At 42.0% G+C, this 19,749-nt stretch overlaps 1 protein-coding gene across 1 annotated transcript in view; it reads right to left on the bottom strand.

The window, feature by feature from the left end:
* Positions 1-18,170: 18,170 nt before the first annotated feature.
* Positions 18,171-19,749, bottom strand: part of BBX (bobby sox homolog (Drosophila)) — a 56,064-nt gene continuing 54,485 nt past the window's right edge. The window contains 1 exon segment of the mRNA XM_010015297.1: positions 18,171-18,668. Coding sequence (XP_010013599.1) covers positions 18,581-18,668 — 88 coding nt within the window. The 3' untranslated portion in view covers positions 18,171-18,580.

Raw genomic sequence — 19,749 nt, 5'->3', positions numbered from 1 at the left:
CAGAAAGCAATACAAAGGAGTTATATACACAGGCACCTTCTGTGGAGCAAGAACAGAACGTCATCTAATAAGGAAGGGCTATCTACAAACCAGAGGACCATGGTAATACAATATTAGCTCAGACTTAGTTTAGCTGCAGCCTTTCCACAAGGTAGGCTAGCCAACTTATGTATACATATATATTTTAATATAGATACATATAGAGATTTATTATTTTAAAAATAATGTGAACTACCTGTAGTTCCTAGACTAATTTTAAAGAGGCAGTGTACCTTTCTGAAGCTTCATTTCAGGAAGTATATTAAAAATGGTATATAAAAGACTGGCAGACCCAAGCTCATATACCAGCTTCTGGTATCTTCCCTCCACATTTTTTTTCCTGATGCTATAGCTGCCATCTGCATTGACAGCAATGCCTTTAGTCATCTGGATTGCTATTTATGTTGCTGTAATTGCTACCACTAAGTTTACTGGATTATAGTGTTAGTAACTGTTGATTATAAATAGCAATAATGCTGCAGTACACTGTCAAAGCCTGGCCGCGCTATGAAGATCTAGTCTGTATGTGCATGCAGTTTTGTTGTTTAATCTAAAAGAACATTTCTCAGACAAAGTTCTTCCCCTGCCAACCCACCCGCGATGCTCAAACCACATCACAAGGGCTCCGCTCTCTAAGGAAGATGTGATGCTTCTCACCCCACACCAAACTCCCAGCAGTCCTTCACGCAGCATCCATCTATCCATCTGTTCATCCGTCCATCCACCCATCCATCCATCCATCCATCCATCCATCCCATTTTTCTTTTAGGGCATAACCCTTGCCTCAACCCACAGCCAGTGTCCTGAGGGGTATTAAATATGACTTATTAAAATTAAACCTGGCTAGTTGAGGACATGCTTTTAACATATTTTAGGCCAGATCTCCAGCTGGACCACTTCGGCCTCACGTTCCCAATAGCACACAGGCAGGGAGCAGAGCACTGCCCATTGCTGTTGTCCAAGAGCCCAAGCCACCAAGGAGAGGGTAGGGAAGGAGGAAACGTTTGCTGTCCTAACAGTGTAAGGTTGCTGTAAGGGTTTCTAGAAGCCTCTTCCCAAATCAGTGATGACACCCTGATATGCAGTCACTCTACTTCGGGTACCACCCCAGCAGTGAGGAGCTGGGTTTGCATGAAGTAAGTGGCTCAGACCCAGAAAAGACCTGAAACGCAGCAGCGCAAGCACTGGGGTCCCGCTCAGACAGAACACCCCGTGGAGCAAGGTGGCTGGGGGGGCAGGAGAGATGTTTCTAGCTTTGGCTCTGTTTTCACATGTGCCCAGGTATCCCTCAGTGCCTGCAATGTTTTCTGCTGAGCCAGGATCCATCCTGCGGGGCTGAGCACAGTCCCATCAGCACAAGGGTCTGCTCTGCTCCCCTGGGACACCCAGACTGGCACAGGCCACCGGGCAGAAACAACCTCCAGAAGAAGCACTGACATTGACCAACAGCATAAAACACCCTCAACAGAAGCTGTCTTTTGAGCATAGCACAAAACATGTTACCAAGAAAAGTGTGGTAATTAAGTAAACTGTTTCCCACAACAATTCTGATGTTTTGAAGGAGAGCTCAAACATGGGTATTTTAAAGAAGGATGCCCTGACAGTATTTGCAGTATTATAGAATGAAGGATGGTCTGTCATTGGTGTGTGACCAGGCAAACGCATCCTCACTGAATTCAGCATTGCCCTCTGCATCTTTGCTTATAAAACAGTAAGGCTAGAAAATTCCAGCATGATACTCCATAGTGATCTCAGAAGCAACCTCAGTCATCCAAGCAGCAGGTATCCTTCTCTGTCTCATCCAGATACCCACCTGGAGCATGCAGGTTAAGTCCCACAAGAAGAGAGGCACACGCAAAAGCTAGAAGCTGACCTGTATGGTGCGTGACACGTAAATTCTTCTGCCTTTACTGGCAAAGCCACAGTGTGCAAATGCTGTTTAAAACTCAGTCACTTCAGTCACTGCATTGCCACAGAGTATCAGTTCATCTTATTTATGTATCTGGACCTTACTTTACCCTTGGTGTTACAGAGATGGACGTGCAAGCACAACAGAAGGGAAAATGCTCCTTTTTTCTGTGTTTTGGCAAGAATTTTCTCCCTGCAAGGGTTACATGATCAGTGTTAGTTTTCAATTTTGTTAGTAATTCCTGTTCAGCTCTACAGGACTCAAAGGGCATGCTGATAGTAGCAGGGAAAATGCAAGAAGTACCCTGCTATGCTGGGAAGGGGGGAAAAAGGGGCAAATTTTAAGAGAGAAGCATTTACATTAGATATAAAATCAACTAAAGAGTCACTTTCACTGGATGCTTTTGTGGTTTTTTTTACTACTGAGGAAAAAGGTTTAATTTAGAAGTCATGCTTTGGCTCATCTGTGGCAATGTGCAGCCTTTTTTGTCACTTTTGACTCCACCACAACCTATTTTTGCTTATCCTGGCTTCTAGGGATGAGCAGGAGACAGGGAAGTGGGGGGAGCATGAGGGATTAAGTCTATCAGAGCAGGAAAGAAACTGAAACACGAAGGAAAATACTTTTCCTTCTCCAGGCATCGCTCAGGATTATAGTGATTGTGAAAGCTGGGGACTGCTGAACGTACTGGTTAATGTGCAACTGAAGTGCAGTTTGATAGGCACCCACTGTATCTCATAGTTCATGTGTGAAACCAGCAGCCAAAACCTCCTAGTGCAAGGCCATCCTTGCCAAGGTGATTACTGGGCTTGGGGAAAAACAGTTCATCCCTTCCACACACTTGATTCCCCCTTTTAGAGTGCCATATTTCCAGTCACAAGCCTGTTGATGAAATTGCATTTTCTGATCTGCTCTGCTGCACCTGTTTCCTTTTCAGTCATTAAATGCTGCTTCTCTCAACACTCTGAGATTGCCAACTACTGCAGGAGGTTGTCTGTATAGCAGGCACAGCAACCAGAGGCAGTCAGGGAGCTTCCTGACAGTGTGGGATGGGCAGAAAACGAAGGCAATTGCACCCCTTGCTTGAGAATGTGCTCTCCCCTTTGCTGCCTGTTGGATGCCTGTTCCCAGTAATGGGTATTCTGCACAAAGAAAAGCATGGTCCATCCCTCTGAGACTCCTCGACAAACGTGGCATCACCCCAGGTAAATCACTGCTCTGTCAGTAAAGGGGCCCACTGCTCTTGCTAGCATGCTGTTCTTGCTCCGTTAGTTTCGTAAGTGTTTCAAAATCATTCCACTAGTCCCAGTTCTGGAGCTGGAGAGAGTATCCCAGGTACAGCCATGGGTCCCCATCCCAAAGCGGAGACCCAGGGATGTCCTGGTCCCTGTGCTGCTGACACTATGGTGGGCAGGTTTTCCCATGTCTCCTGAAGAAAGGCTGGACAGGACAGCAGGCAGGGACCCCGCTGTGGATGCAGCAGCGTCTCACCAGAGGACAGCCAGGAAAATGCCCACTCCAAGCCTGGAGGCAGCTGAGAGAGGAAGGCTGTAGAACCGGGCAAGCTGCAGCTCACCAGCCTCTCAGCATGGCTGGCACGAACACCTCCTCATGAAACCAATGCTGCTCCCTTTTGGGTTCCTCCTCACGATATGGCTTTGTAGATGGACTCATAGTGTCTGAAAAGGGTACTGAGGACAAAGTCGGCGAGCTGGTTTTTTTTGATTTTTGGTTGATTGGTTTGGTTTTCTCATTTTTACTGCTAGACCTCTGTAAAAAACATAAAAATAAAGGCAACTGCTAGATAGAAAACATAGCACAAGGAGAAAGGTCTCTGTGAACCTCTCTGGTATGGCTACTGACCGTCAGCTCGACACATGGAGGAGTCCTGTGGCTATCAGTGAAGCGGGGCTGGCACTCCTTGATAATCTCATCTCAGGTTTTATCTGATCACTGTTTCTAAGGCTGCACTTATAAAACCAGTTCAAATGCTTCTCTGTCCAACATCTTCAGAGGACAACGTCTTTTTCTCCTATACCCTAAAATTTTGTACATAGGCATTGGGGGAATAAACCACCCTCAAGAAGTAAAGATAGTCAAGCACTGGAAAAACAGCATGTGGAAATGGTTGAGTCTCTACTATTAAAGGCTTTTAAGGACAGGTTCAATGCCCACCCATTGTGGGCATTGCAACAAGTGTATTTTAACCTGCCTTAGAAACATTCTAGCCGACATCTCCAAGTCCCTTTTGGTGCTGTGACTCTCTGCCAAGTAAATACCGCCAAGATCTCAACCTGCCATGACCCAGGATGTGTTCAATATCCTGACTGGCTGCTCGGTTTTGTGCCTTGGCTTGCTGTTTGGCCAGGAACACACACAAGCTTTTCAGACATCCTATTAAGAGTCAGCTAACATCTTCCTCGCAAACCATCAAAAGCCTCTCTTACAGTCCCCCTGAAAAAAGAACAACTGGGGAGCAGCAACCCAAGAAGAACACAGGGAAATGCTCACACTAACATTCTGAAGCTGCTACGGAAAGCTTCCTTCAGCCTTTTGTCATCTTGAGAAATGTGGAACAAAGTGTTGGCAAGTCAATAATGAGCAAAAAACCCCCCACTGACAAGAATCACGGCGTCTTTCAAATATCCGCTGCTGGTTCTTGCCAATAGCTGTTGTGGTTTGGACATTCAAAGAGCAGCTGGTTTTAGAAATCTGCCACAAGGAACCCAAAGAATTACCTGGTTAAATGAAACATGACTGTGTCTCAAAAAAGGAAAGGAAGAAAAAACGTCAAGCGAGGAGCCTGGGACATTTTAAACAGCACTCACATGCGTCAAGATGAAATGCCATTAGGAAATACCAACGCTCCTGCAGCAGTGATTTGTGACGCTGCAGTTCACATAATACAGTTGCCCAAAGCTGACCTCACACACCGAGCTCCTCTCAGCTGGCTTATGGTGCACAATTAATGCAACAACGTTAACAGCAATCAACCTACAAGGAACAAAAGGAAGTGAATAACAGCAGCGGCGGCAGCACCGGTCTGCCACGCTCACCTACAGATGGCCGTGGGAATCCATCTGTTCACCATTCCTGCAGCACACAGTTACCTCAGCAGCCTCCTGATCTGCCCTCACCGAGGCGAAATGCAAGTGGAAATTGCAGAATTTGATTTATGGACATATTGGCCTTTCCTACAGGCATGTCTACACCCAGAATTATTCATATCCCCCCCCCCCTTTTATAAATTTCACATGGGTGAATTCCTGAATTCACGTTTCTTGATCAAATCAATGCCCAGTAACAATAATACGAGGATAAGAATGTCTCTGCAACAATGCCATGTGCTCACAGGGCCTTGAGACAACTGCCGCCACAGTATTCCAAGGAGACAGCTGGAGATTACAACAGCAAGTGTCCTGTGTGGCTACAGCCAGCATGAAACCTGCTACTGCAACAACTCAAACCCACCGAGACGTGCTCACCTGACACCAGCGCTGCCACACGCAGTGCCCAGGACAGCTTACAAACAGACATGGGTGGAAGATACAGCAATTACAAGCCACACTTTACTGACTGACAAGACACAGAGAGCAGCTGCCCTCACTTTGATACATGAATGCTGCAGGTGCAGCTCTTGCTGCAGCTTTCTGCAGTGGGTGCTGAGGGGCTCTGCATGCAGCCTTCAACTGGCATCCCCATCCGAGCAGTGGGGCTGCTGTGCCATGCAGGGTGCCTTCTCCAGAGGGAAAGAAATGACACTTCATGTAAATGGTGTCCTGATCCTGCAGGCTCCCCCATGCCTACCTGCTGGTTTAGGAGAGGCTTTATGTGCAAGGTAAGTGGAAAAGCTGGTATTACGCTTGTTTTATCGGATGGTTTCTTCAGTAATTACGGAGAAAGAAAACTGAATTGTCTGGGGACTTTTTTCCCCTCTAAAACTAGAAATGTGGTAAGAGTTCTATTCAGCAAGTTAAGGCTTAGTGTGAGTTAACACAAATGTCACAGGTTTAATAAGCAGTGCTTAAGGGGATTTTGGTTTGTTTTAAGTAAAAGCATGTGACTTCAAGGTGCATTAGTTGCCATCACAAGCCATGCACTAAAAACAAAATCCTCATACACTGTGAATCCTGTGAATCTATTCTTAACAACACACCATTAGAAGGACTAAATAATTCATCATATTCAAAAAGCCTGTTGGGTTCCTGACACCGTTGCTGCTTGGGCTTTCCTAGAGGAAGCTGGGCAGAAGAAGGGCCTCGGGAGCCCAGCTTTGCTGCTCTACCGACTCATCTGGAGGATGATACCTCATTGTGCCTGTCTTTTTGCAGAAGCTGGGTTTGACGCGCAGCCACGGTTGAGGAAAATTGTTGTTAAATACCTCTAATTAAAACAACACTATGGGTTTTTCAGAGTTGTGCAGCATCTTAGGACGGTGGGACACTGCCTATCCTACTGAACATCAGTGGGATGTTTTGCTGCTGATGTCCATCAAGTTTTTAGTCGCTCAGGAGAGGAGAGGAAAGGAAAGATGACTGAAAAGGAAGCTGACAAATTTGTAAGTGAAGCTTGACATTCCCAACTTCCAGCAACATAAACAAAACCATACAGAGAAGAGGTTCCTATCAAGTATCAAGCATTTTCAATTGGACAGCAGATTTGACAGAAGTGACAAAACTCAACCCATTCTTAAACAGCTTTTATGCTGTTATGTCCCTTCTAACTTGATGGCAAAGGATTTCCAACTGCTGAGGTTTGTGGGACAGTGGTTTGATGCTGAAGGAAGCTGCACATTCCAGACATGCCACCACGTCCTCCCCCAAGCACTGCCAAGTGTGACAGGCCAGAGCTGCCAAGGGGCTCTCATCTAGGTCTGAAGCCATGTGTGGCATCTGAAAAATAACCTCCACCATTTTCTACTTATCTGAGGACTTTCAGAGTAACTATATTTGTGGTTTTATTAATCAAAAGCAGTAAAAAAATACTCATCTTGCAAAGCACTTGAAGTTATTTTCTGAAGGGTCTAAAAGCCCAGATTTTTTAATAATACATTTTTATCTCACTATTGAAGATGGTTTTAAATCCGTGCTGGCAACCACTAATTATAGAATCACTTTGCCAAGGTGGAACAGCACCCATCTGTTTTTCTGCCTAAGTTTTTTAAACTAGCTGCAGATTACCAGAATCTGTGAATACGAAACCAATGCTTTTACGTTGACTCTTACATATTCTGGTGTTTTCATGGTTCTCATACACAAAACTTACGAGTAACTCTCTCAAAAGTGAGTTAGTTACTTCAAAAATGCATCTGTATACACGCTATCTGTCTGAAAATGCTGAAGACGCAGCTCTACCGATAGCCTGGGGATGATTGCTCTTCTAACCTCCACGGTATGTCAGGTACATTTTGCCACCAGGTAGGTACAGAAATCTGTAAACCATACATATATTTTCTGCTCACTCATTTACAAGAAACCAGCACACAGGGCACGCTGCGAGCAGTGCAGCTGTCAGAGCCCATGGCAGCAAACATCAGGTATTCCAGACACCTTTTATGTAAAAGCTGCAGAAGACTGAATGGAACCTGTTGCTGTGTGTAAGGAAGCAACTGAGTAAAATTCTGCTCCACTTTTATAAGCACCTTCTGTTTCTGCTGTTTCCAGAGCCTGGTCCAAGCAAAGCTGTCAGTGAGCTAAGGACAAACGGCTTTTTCCCTATGCCCTACCGCAGCACTGAGCACAACAGCTCCCGTCCAGGTGACTCGCTCAGGCTTTCCCTTAAATCTACAGTGGGGCTGCTGCACCTCTCTGTGGACAACACTGACATTCCAATATCATTATGCTCCAGCACAGTACCAATCTAGGCACCCGTGAACATCTGCAGAGCCAGGAATAAGTTAAAAACACTGGGCTGCAGAGAACCAGTGAACAGCAAATGCTAAGGACAATCAGCACAGCATTGGAGCCTCCCGCCACAGCAACCCTCAAACTCATTCTGGAGAGAGTACACAGTGACAACGACAACATGTTGGACTCAGTGAATCCAACGGGTTATTAACACAGCTGTCCTGACGTTCAAACCATAGGCTCCTTTGTTTTCCCCTGATGCAAGTCAGCCCAGTTACACTGTGAACCTGTGCTGATACCTGCCAACAGCCTGGCTCCTAGGTCTGCAATCACGCATCTTGTATGCCCTACATCTTATGAGGTCTAGCATCTGCACACAGCATCCTTTAGCAACCCTTCATCCCCAAGAGGTTTCTTTGCTGTTGTGGATTTCTGCATGAGAATTAGTTACCTTCACTTTGACAGATCCCAGAGCTGAATTAACTATATCCCAAATATGGTACACTGCAGACAGCTCTACTAGTAAAGATGTTCTGAAAAAGATTGCATACCAATATTAAGCATGGTGAATGCTTCCCTCCGTTACTTTCCAGGGTAAACTATGCCTTGTGCCAGCCAAGCACAATATATTTTCTTGAAACATGACAGGAAGAATTTTCTTAAGCACTGATTAAAATTATGATGAACACTTGTATTATTTATGACGTACATGCAGGGAAGCACTCATTAGCAACACTTCTGCCACGTGCCAAATACATCCATCATTGGAAAGTGAATGGGATGGTTTAGAACTGTTTTGTATCTCAAGTAGCTCACATATTACTTCTGACTGAAAACTTACTGCTACAGTCTCTGAGGCAAAACACAGCACCCATCCTAAGCCACAGACTAGAACTGCAATTCCTCCTCTTCCTTTTTTTTTAGACCAGTTGGCAAACCTCGCTCTTGAAATTGGAACCTCTTGAAGACAACACAACAGTCCATCTGCTGCGATGGTAATTACCCTGCCACCTTACTTCCATTAGGAAACACGGCTCTTCCAAACAAAACAAAACCCTGCTTTGTTGCTGTAACTTGTCAATCTCTGCACACCATTTACATAGCTGCTCTAACTGAAGACATGTTACACCCCTCACTCTAACTGCTGCCTTCCTGGAAGTTCAGGAAGGTCCTGAACAGCTTTAATGCTGCATTCCCAGCTGGGTTTGTTTCATTTTGTTTTACAAAAATGTATCTGAGCAGCTGAGGGCAAGAAGAGATCCCAGCTGCAGGGACAAAGCTGTTGTGGCATAGGCGCACTCTGCTACCCTGAGCAGTAGAAGCTGTAAGGCTTGTGCCAGAGCCCTGCTTCATGACAAACACCACAACTGGGAGTCCTGGACAGGTTCACCCATGGGCAAGAACAGGTCTTTGACAGAGCTAGCGAGGACCAAGCCACACGCAACATCTTAGCATGTAACAGTGAATCTGTGTGCCAGAGACGCAATGAATTTGCTTCAGATGACATCAACCTGACCTATGCTAATGGCAACGATGTGCTGCAAACCATCTGAATCAGAGTCACTCATTTTGCAAGACCGAAGATACACTAACTCAAGATCCCAGGTTTACTGTAACGCACATAGGTCAGGGCTAGCACTGCAGAAAGATTCAGTGACATTACGAAAGACAGTGTTAGTGGACACCAACACCAAAACCAAGTATCTTGAACTACTGACAGATTGGGATTATCTGACTTCCAAATTCTCCTAAACTGCTGAAAGACAGTAAAATGTTTCAATAATCCAGTGATAAGAAAGCAGCATTTAAAAGGCCCCAATCGGAACAGAAATCCCATTATGGTAAGCTTTCTGAGGTTGGTATCTGAGACACTAGACCTTGAAACTTTTAGCAACATGCTGCTGAGTCTTGAGATCTTCAGCAGCAATATAATTTTAAGAATCTCATTCTTAAACACTCATTAAAACATGTAAGAATCAAGACTTTTCATACTATGAAAGCCTGAAATGAGATCATAACTCTAGGTGTTGACCATATGTTAGGAGAATCCACCAGACCTTGGAAAGGAAGGGAACTGATGCCCAGATTGATCTGACGGGAACCTGACGGTCTGTCATGACTGGGAAGCCTTTGGTGGGACATACATCTAACTTTTAAGATATACTCCAAATATGTCTTTTGGATTGGAAGGATATTCCCCGAGAGCTCAAGTTTTTTCTTTCTCGCTTTTCTTAAATTGGATGTTGTTTGATGGAAACACCAGCCTTCTCCTAGTGTGCAATAAGTAATAAATGGACCTGACGATCTTCACGTTAACTTCTCCATATCCAAACACTACAGCGAGAAAAGTAATAAATAAAATGCAATAGAGTGGATTGAAGTATTAGGGGTTCACATTTAGAAAATAACACTTTGGTGCTAAGCTTGACATTCTGATTCAACTGGATTGATTTTCGGGTATATTTCAACTAGTTCCTTGTTTTATGGGCTGATGAATAGGTTGGAGTGCTGCTCCAGATGGAATTAACTTTCTGTGTTGCTTTATATAGGCTGGATTTTCAACTGGGCTTGAGACAGCTACATCTTGTGCTAGCTTATTTCTGCTGAAGATCTGTTATCTTCTCCTACCAGAAAGTAACCAATGAAGCCTAGATGATGAGTATATTTTAAATACAACTATATTAGAGCTCAGTTTCTTACTGTTCCTGTGCCAAGAACAGTCCACAAAAAGAAGCTGACACTGGATAGGTGGTAGGCGTTGTATCTGACAGGTTTTATTTCTGAAAACAAACAAAATAGAACTCTGCAGCTGATACAGGAATGCAACTCGTGTTTTGTTATGAAGTGTTAGTGTCTTACTGAAGAATGGACAGCTTCAAGTGCTGGTGTACAACATCGGTAAGGTATACTCAAGCATACTTCGTGTGTCACTGATGTTGTCACACTGCAGGGAAAAAGTTGGTTTCAAAGCAGGCACAGCTGCATGTTAAAAAACTCCAGATGAACAATGAAAACGACCCAACAAATGTCACTGATGGGAAAATGTCGGAGCACCTGCACAAGCATGGCGCTTGAGAAGGACGATGCCTTTCTGACCCATGTTTTTCCAAAAGCATTAGTGGAACTTTATCTTACCTGACAGATAATAGAGTGTCAGTGTAATGCCATGCAGCTGCAAGAAGCAACATGAGTGAGAGCTGGGTAATAAACCAGATCTAGATGCACTGAGTTAGCTGAATACAGCAGGTCTTTTGTTGGAAGAACAAAATGAGAGTAGACGAGAAAGGATGGGAGTTCAACAAATGAAGATGACCATTTTAAGATAATTTGGTAATAAAACCCCCCAGAACAGTGACTTTAATGTCCCTCACTGAGCACGCTATACTGAGAGAATCTGTATTTCTTAAGATTTCTTCCAGCTTTTTTGCTCACTGAATCAGAGCTTTACCCCCACACACCTCCTTCAAGTATGACCTTTATGTGGCCTTTAATGCTGAAGCTCTTCCGTTCCTGGTGTCTCTTTGCAGATATATTGATGCATACCCAGTAAAGGCAGTGATTATTGTATACATTCCTTCTTTCCCGAGTAAACGACACATACTTAAAAAACCAGGAACAACTAAAGGCTTCCCTTCTGCTACTTTTGACTCAGAGACAGGAGTTCTGCTCCCATGTGAGCAACTGGTGTCTACTGGCTTCATGAAGTCTGTACTTGGGTCTTCTGTGGTCAGAAAAACACAGTGCAATCAAGGCTTCAGGCATCCAAGGACAGGAAAAGGCAAAATCCACAACAGTCTAATTTTCAGGCCACAAGAGAGTAAAATACACAGGCAGAAGAGAGTCCTGGTTTCAGTAACTTCGTGAAGCAGTGGGGACTTTTAAACATTGATGACACTTGCTACTTATTTCTAAGACAATGCATTTCTGAGTAAGTTCTCTTGGTGTCCAAAGACCAAAACCACAGCAAGGGCTTCTTCATGTGAGGTAACTTCTCTCATACTCGTGTGAACTATAAATGAGCTTCCCAATTGTGCAAAGACAACAAAATCCAGAAATGCAAAGTGGGTACCTGTAAAGCTCAAGAGAAAAGGCAAGCTTTTCTCCCACAGCCTAACTGCACTGAGTCCTGGCTCTTTTCGTCCCACAGTTTCCAGCTTTATGCCAGTATAAATCCACTGAATTCCGGGGCACTTGCATGGGCCCATGAATGTTTCCAACAGTGTCAACAGTGCTGAACCAGGCTTGGAAGTTTGTAAAATAAAAAGGAAGATCCCATCATAGACACATGTAAGCAAAGAGAAATGGGAGAAATTCTTTGCAAATACGTGACATCTTTACAGTCATTGTGTAGAAGATGAATGGATGATTTGATTGGGAAATACAGCTTATAATTCTGATGATTCATCTCTGTGTTTTGGCACCTTCCATTTTCAGGTGGAAAAATGAGCTGGTTTCTTTTTAAGTATAAAAGAGCCAACAAATTCATACTGTAGCTAAAAACAGATTCTGCAAATACTGCTACCTCAGCCATATGTTAAAGTAAACATCATTTGATAGTAAAGCAGGTGAAGTATCAAAGAAACTCCATTTGAATAGTATTTATTTGTAATCATTAGTTTTAAGTTGGAAACTGTTTACAGGCACACACTAGATAGATAACCAAAATAGAATGAACGTAAAGAAACCTATTTGAAGGTCCTTCTCAAATATTTAAAATATTTTATTAAATATTCGGTTTTATTATCACAGTTTAATGTACTTTAGCATGTTATACACATGATTTACATGTGCACTTAAAAATTACCAAATTAGAGGTTTTTGAACATTCTATAAATGTGCTTACTGACTTTTAACTACACACATCTAAGAAGGCAGTAGCTCTGTTATACCACTGACGGAGATGAACTATTGTAAGGCATGTTTACACCAAGCTTTGGAGAGAAAAAATCCGAATACTGGGTCAAAATTCAGAGGAGTTATGTGTGAGAATAAAAGTTGGAAGGATTGGGCTCTAAGAAGAAAGATCGTAGCAAATCAGTTGTGTTCGAACTGCCAGCAGATACTGGTTATTAAAAGCGAGCACTGCTGAGAAAGAAGGCTTTTGTAGCATCCACGTCAGCAGGATCCGTGGTGGGTTTCTTTTCAGGTGTGATTCTTGAAAATCACACCTTACGGTGTAATACTGAAGGGAAGAGCTGAAATCTAGTAAGAAAATTAGGAAACTATCATCTGAAAATCCTCATGTCATTTTAAGACTTAACGCAGGAACACTGCGGTACAGGGAACATGCGGCAAGTCGCTCCTAACTGTGTGCAAGTGTATGTATACACACATGCAGACACATGTACATATATGCCTCTCTTGCTTTTGTTGCCTTCGAAGCCCCATCCACTGATTAAAGTGTAGCAGTGTGTGTGGGAAATAAGGTTTAGTTGCAGGGGTAAAACAAGTAGGCTAGACCACTGCATTCAGAAGCCTGGTTAGTTAGCCTGTACAGGTGTGTGGTGTTTTCCAGTACAGTGTGGATCTGCTGGTATAAGGCAACAGTCAAGATCCAGAAACTACAGTATAATTCTTTGGAAGAACTCAATGAATGTTAAGCTCTTTGCAGTTGTTTTTGAAGTTCCATGCCAATGAAGTCCCTAGGTCACAGTAATGTACCTCCCCCAGAAACATCACGCAAGCCCAAGTTTAACTCCAAGAGTGTTGCAGTCCATAATCGGGGGTCCTGTATTGTCAGAGTGCGAACAACAATGCTACCCCTTAAGTAAGGATGGCTTTCAGGGTAATGTCAGGTGTGTTGTTGAGTGGAGATCTCATGCCAAGTCTTCCTAGATTTCTGCCTTAGGAGAATTAGCGGGGGAACATAAAATATACATCCATCTCATAAGCTTCTTCAAACTTGTCAGTTCAGTAGAAAATACTGAGTATATAAATGACTCTAATAGTACTTAGGTGAGAGCATAACCTCACTGTAGGGTTTTTTTTCATTATTTATTTTTTATTGGGGAATTCAGGGGAAAAGGCAAGTAACTCTTTCACAGCCTAAACGCACTCGTTCATGGCACTCAGAGTCCTGAAGCGCCTCAGCATCCTGGCAGCTGGAGGTGACAGTTCCATAATATGTACAAGGTAAGGAGAATGCCACAAGTATTACAAAACATGGCAAAGATACCTAGGAGCTCTACAATCTACCAAACAAGCACGGCAAACAAACAGCATCTAATGGATAACGTATGGTGTACAACACACAAGTTATGTTTTCTTGTGAAATCAGGATTGCAAACGTAAACTCCAGAATAAGTTTCAGGAGCAGCATTTGGCTTACTGTGTCACCTCTGGCAATATCTGAAGTCCACCCCTCCAACAAGCCCTGCATTTTCTGCTGCTACAAAAACCTCATCTCACTGAACCAACTACCTTACACTGCCCACGTCCTGCAATCCATACGACCATGGCAGAGGTTAAACAAAAATGCTCCAGCAACATAGTTTGGCTACCACTGTATATTCAGCCTTTACATTGTCTGCTCTATATAAATGTTGCTCTGGGAAAGTAAAGCACACAGCGATATACAAATGATATCAATGGCTGAAAGGTTTACACGATCAAGTCTGAAAGCAAAAGGAAGTTAACAAAAGTAGTCTTTTAGGAGAGGTAGCCATATTAGACTCAGCATTCAAAAAAAGGGAGTGCGCTCAAAGGGTCAACATCCATTACAGTCTCTTGTAGACCCATCATCTTTTTCTTTTTCCTAGTTTGGGTTTTCTTGCAGAATGTACACACCCAGGCACACACACATGCACACATACACACACATGTATATATACATCTATCTTTTTTCCCTAATTCCTCTTCATTGCCATTACTTTGCCATACTGAGAACAAAGGCCAGTTTTCCTTTCATCCTCTCTTAGCTGCCCCATGTCTACAGCTGTTGCCTTCTGTCTGTTCTGTATCTGTATAGTAGCTAAGCAGGCAGTGGCAATTAAAACTGCTTCAATTTAATATCCTGTTCCAAAAAATAGCATCCAAACTATAAGGCATCCACTCATTCTGATGTGAGTTACAACTCTCTTGGGTTTCTACTTGATACAAACTGCAAAGTGCTCTTTATCCTTGTGCTACAAAGGCAGCTTTCACCCAAATAATAAATACCAAAGCTGGAATTTAAACACCACAAGTTCACACGCTTCTACCAGTCCCTTGTTCCTGTGCCCCTCTCCAACAGCACTTACCATTTTAATTTCAAAAGTCATGCACCAATGCTATAAAACAGAAACCCAAACTACCAAGAAGTCTCTTGCTCATGACTTTGGAATATTGTATTAGTATAAAAGAGCATTCAGTCATCTTAAATAAATATATTCTATTTCTGAAATCACAGCACATTCAAGGGGTAGTTCCTGCCATAAGCAGAGCATTAAGTAATCTCCATAGATGTTTTTAGAATCATAGAATCATTTAGTTCAGAGAAGACCTTTAAGATCATTGAGTTTTGATTGATTTGGTCTAATATCTGGAAAACAACCTGCTGTGGGGATAAGAATCTGCATCTCAAATGTTCTGCAGAACATTTTTCCCATATTTGTATACAGTACTAGAACAATGAAGACAACATTACAGTAATTTTCTCCCAGCTGCTTAGATCTGTAGCTTCGGCTACGACAATGTATTTTGTATACCTCAAAACTACGTATGAAATATCAAAGATCGCTAAATAAATAAAAGCCAAGGAAAACTGGGACAGTACTGCATTTTACACTTGAGACAAGATTCCCCCCTCCCATGGATAAGTCACAGAGGACGACTACGGTAAATGCTTTTCTTTTCTTTTTCTTTTTTTTTTTTTTTTTTTAAAGAAAGATTTATACACAGGTTCAGATCCAGAAAATAATGTGAAATGCATAAATATCGATAGCTTTAGCTAAGTTAAAATGGGTTCAGTAAAGTATGATACAACATATTCAGAATAAACAAAGCAGAAAAGCATCATATTTTGGTTTGCTTGAGATATACATAAGGTGCAACAATTTCTTCTCTAGAGGCATTTGTGGACAATGTGTTAACGGGTAACAGTGTTTGCTGGTATACTGAAGTACACACAATAGCAGTAAGATTTTCCAAAATGAAAGCAGCTGAAATTAATAAAAATTAAAACAAAACAAACAAGGAAAAAAAAAACCCAACCCCAATACAGTAAGATATTGGTCTGAAATTTTTGTTGTGCTAACAGACTTTGTTACCTGAAAATACTGATACCCCTTCTAGTAGATTCAGGGAAAATTCTAGCTACTCAAATCAAGACATCACTCAGAGAACCAACAAAGGCAAATGCCTAGTGAACTATAAAGCTTTGCAGGATTTCTGCTACTCTCAGTGCCTAATCGCTTAAAAATTAAGCATATCTACAAAAAGGTTTATAAGTATCTGAAAACAGTCATATCCAGTAAACTGACCCAACCCTACCCCCTCTCTAAGGGAAAGTCAAGGAAAAGCAGATCAAGTAAGATATTAATTCATATAGAAAAAAGTAATTTTCTGTTTCTTTTAAAAAAGGTACCATTAATATACAGAAATATCTTCAGGAACAATATTGAAATTTAAATCGAGGAAGGATGGGGTGCTTTGACAAAAATATATCTACTCTAAAGGTTTCTAGAGAAATAAGTTAGTACCATTGTCAACGTGAACGGCCTGCACTGTAACATATTTGGATTTCAGCTAATTATAAAGTGGTCCAAAACTCCAACAGCCACCTAGCTGTGACCCATTAGTTTTAAGTCTCTGAAGTTTTTCTTGTTTTGTTAAAATAACTTATAAAACTTTAATAAAATCTTATTAAAAATACTGCCATAGGCTGCAATGGCATTTGAGGGGCTCTCAGTCATGTATTCACCTGAATTTTTAAAAAAGCCTTTTCACTGACTCATTGGCTCATAAATTTTGCTGTTGTCTTGTTGTTGTTCCCTTCTTCCAACGCATGCATCCTCAATGGTGCTGTTTCAGTGACACTTCCCCAGCTACCTGCCTTTTGTCAGACCTTTAATCCTTTGTTACAACTCGTGTGGTGTGTTGTATGTTTCCTGACACTGAACCAAAGACTTTCACTTAACTACTACAATGAAAGGCTAAACCTAGCAAGCATTAATAGAGTTACTGTCCATATGGCTATTACATCAAATTAGTTACAAAATAACCCCAAAACACATTATCAATTCAGTCAAGTATAAATAAGAATGCCTGATAGAATGATGTAAACTCGCATCATTTTAAAGACTTAGTTCAAAGAACTTCAAACTCAATCTAATACTATCAAAAGTTCAGCCGGTATGACGAAGACTAATAGAAAATTATTGCTGGAGTCCAATTTGGTACATTGTTGTGCTACAATGCAAAAAGTAGGGAAACATCTTGTGCTATTGAAGAAGTACCCTGTTGAATTTGTAGCTTTACATCAATTACTAGTGATCATTTTGCATCTATTGGTAGGAATCAATGCTTGGTTATACAATAGTGTAAGTCAAGATAGCGAAGGTAACAGGCCAAGTGATACACTTGGCCTGCTTTTGGGATGTATTTATGAGAGCAAAACACAAAAATTCAACATAAGCAAAGACAGAAACTGGCAGATGGATCTGTTTGGTTGTCTGAATTCAGTCAAACGCGACTCTTCAGTTGTAGTTTATCTGTATACAACTCGCCACTTTACCCACACAAACTGTAATTGGCCCTTTATGCAAACTCTGAAGCTGTTTTGGGCTGTGCATAGTAACTACAACAATGCCAGTGTCTGTAAAATGTAAAAGGTATGTGTACTGGTGTACATGTATATCCAAAAGTCACGGCTTTAGGTTTTTCCAAACGGTGAAATAATACTAAGGTCACTTTTGAAAAACGCATTTGCAGTACTTTTTGTTTACAGGAAAGTTTTACCAAGTCTATGCAAAAATAAAGGAACCCTCCAAGGCATGAAAGACAAGTCAATTATCTGCAGTATTTTCTTTTCCATACACCACTCCTTTTTCTAATGCACATCATCCTGGTTATTCAAAGCTAAAGTAAAAAGAAACAAACCCAAACATCGCCTGTCAGAATTTTTCCCAGTAAACTCTACCACTCCGGTGGCAAATATAAAAGTGCAGAACATCTGGACCACATGGCTGCCCAAACACCGCTAACAATGGTACATCTGTCCAGGCTGCCGTGAGTTCTCTGGAACAGGTTTTAAATTCATTCTACAATATAAATGTAGGCATAACCTATTAATATAAACCATCTTAGAACTTAAATCTTCATGTACAAAAATGACTAAGAATATCTAATAATAACTAGTGCAGTGCGTCAGTGTTTTTGTTGTTGTTTTTTTTTTGTTGTTTTTGTTTTTTTTTTGTTTAATTTAGAATAACTAGGTATTGTACGAAACTAGTTGCCGTACTCTCTGGTTGGTAAAAGAGATGCTGTGTGAGCTAACAGTAAAGGCAGCCTTTTTCACACCAACCACCTATTTACTGTTTAAAAGCCTTCAATAGAAAGCAAGCTCTAGGATCATTCCATTTCTGTTCATTAATAGACAATTAATATCACCCTCCTACATAACTGGGTTCCGATTTGAGACCTGGCCCAAGTTGCTAACGTCTGGCTTCCAGTGAATTCTGGGCCACTCAGAACAATAAGCACTTGCTTGCAGTCTATAGTTTCCATCATATGGACTGACTAGCTTCCCTTGGTAAAGACAAGGCTAGGATATTAGGTAAAGCACAATGTTTTACAATAAAGTGGAGCTTCACTGGTCAGCGCAGGAAATAAGCACTGGAGCCTGAGACATTTCATTTGGCTGTCCATCATGTGGGAGAGGTGTGGCCCTCTGACTTCTGCAAAAGAAGAAAAGAAAAGCCACCCATCATTATTTGGAGCATGGGAGGTGCTTTTATGAGACCAGAAAGGATGGAAAGCGCAACGTGGTACGGTTTAACATCCGACATTACAGCACCGTAACTCCTTGCTGCTACAGGTGCCCACATACTGCTGTTACGTGCTCTTTTTAGAGCCCTCAGAAGCAGAGACTACAGTGCACGTGTGGCATAAGAAGGTAATGCACAAAGGCGTGTATCATGTTAATGTGAGTCAATAACCAGCTTTTAAGCAATATGGAAATATACTAATCAGCAGAGTTCTACATTGGGATTACTCCAAGTTTCATGACTTAACACTTCATCAGCCCAGCACAACATCTCTTCCATTACTACAGCAGTGTTAATTTACAAATGATCCCCTGCCACAGGGTATCATAAAAATAAACTGTGCCAGATTTATGTGCTGGAAATCCAACATCAATCATTGTAGCAGATGGACTTGGGAGAGCTCCTTTGCAGCTTGCCTCTTAAAATACATACACAAAGCACGTCACCGCCTGTTATCTAACCTCACAAGTCAGGTCCTATTTTTATTATAGTATGTGTCATTAGCAGCAATCAAAATCTGGGGCTCATTTCTTATTTACACAAATTATTACTATACCTGACTCTGGCACAGCTAGCACCCCAGCAGAAACAGAGGTACCAATGTGCTTTGCACAGCCGGAGTGCTGTGAAGTGGCCTTGGCATAAAACGCAGCTCAGGCTCACAGCGCTTAACTGGGGCATGCACAAGGTAAACAAAGCTAAACAGAAGCCTCCGAATGAGAACCACGCTGCCACTTCCAGACAAGATCCAATTACAGTTATAAAGGAGTTTGGCTTCCATGGCTCAAGGCTTTAAGAATTAAAATCAGACACTGAAGACATAACATCAAGCAAACCTCTAATGCTGTTCTCATTTCCAGCTATTTGTAAATAAAGAAGTGAGTTGAGAAAGACAGCAAACAGTCAACAGAATAGAAAATACAGAAGCATCTAGCCCATCAGATTTAGGTTTCTGTTTTGACTTCCATTTGCCAAGTCTCCAAGAGACATG

The sequence above is a fragment of the Nestor notabilis genome, unplaced genomic scaffold (genome assembly GCF_000696875.1).
Source record: "Nestor notabilis isolate BGI_N333 unplaced genomic scaffold, ASM69687v1 scaffold8780, whole genome shotgun sequence".
NCBI lineage: Eukaryota > Metazoa > Chordata > Aves > Psittaciformes > Psittacidae > Nestor > Nestor notabilis.
This window is presented reverse-complemented; position numbering and strand designations above follow the sequence as displayed.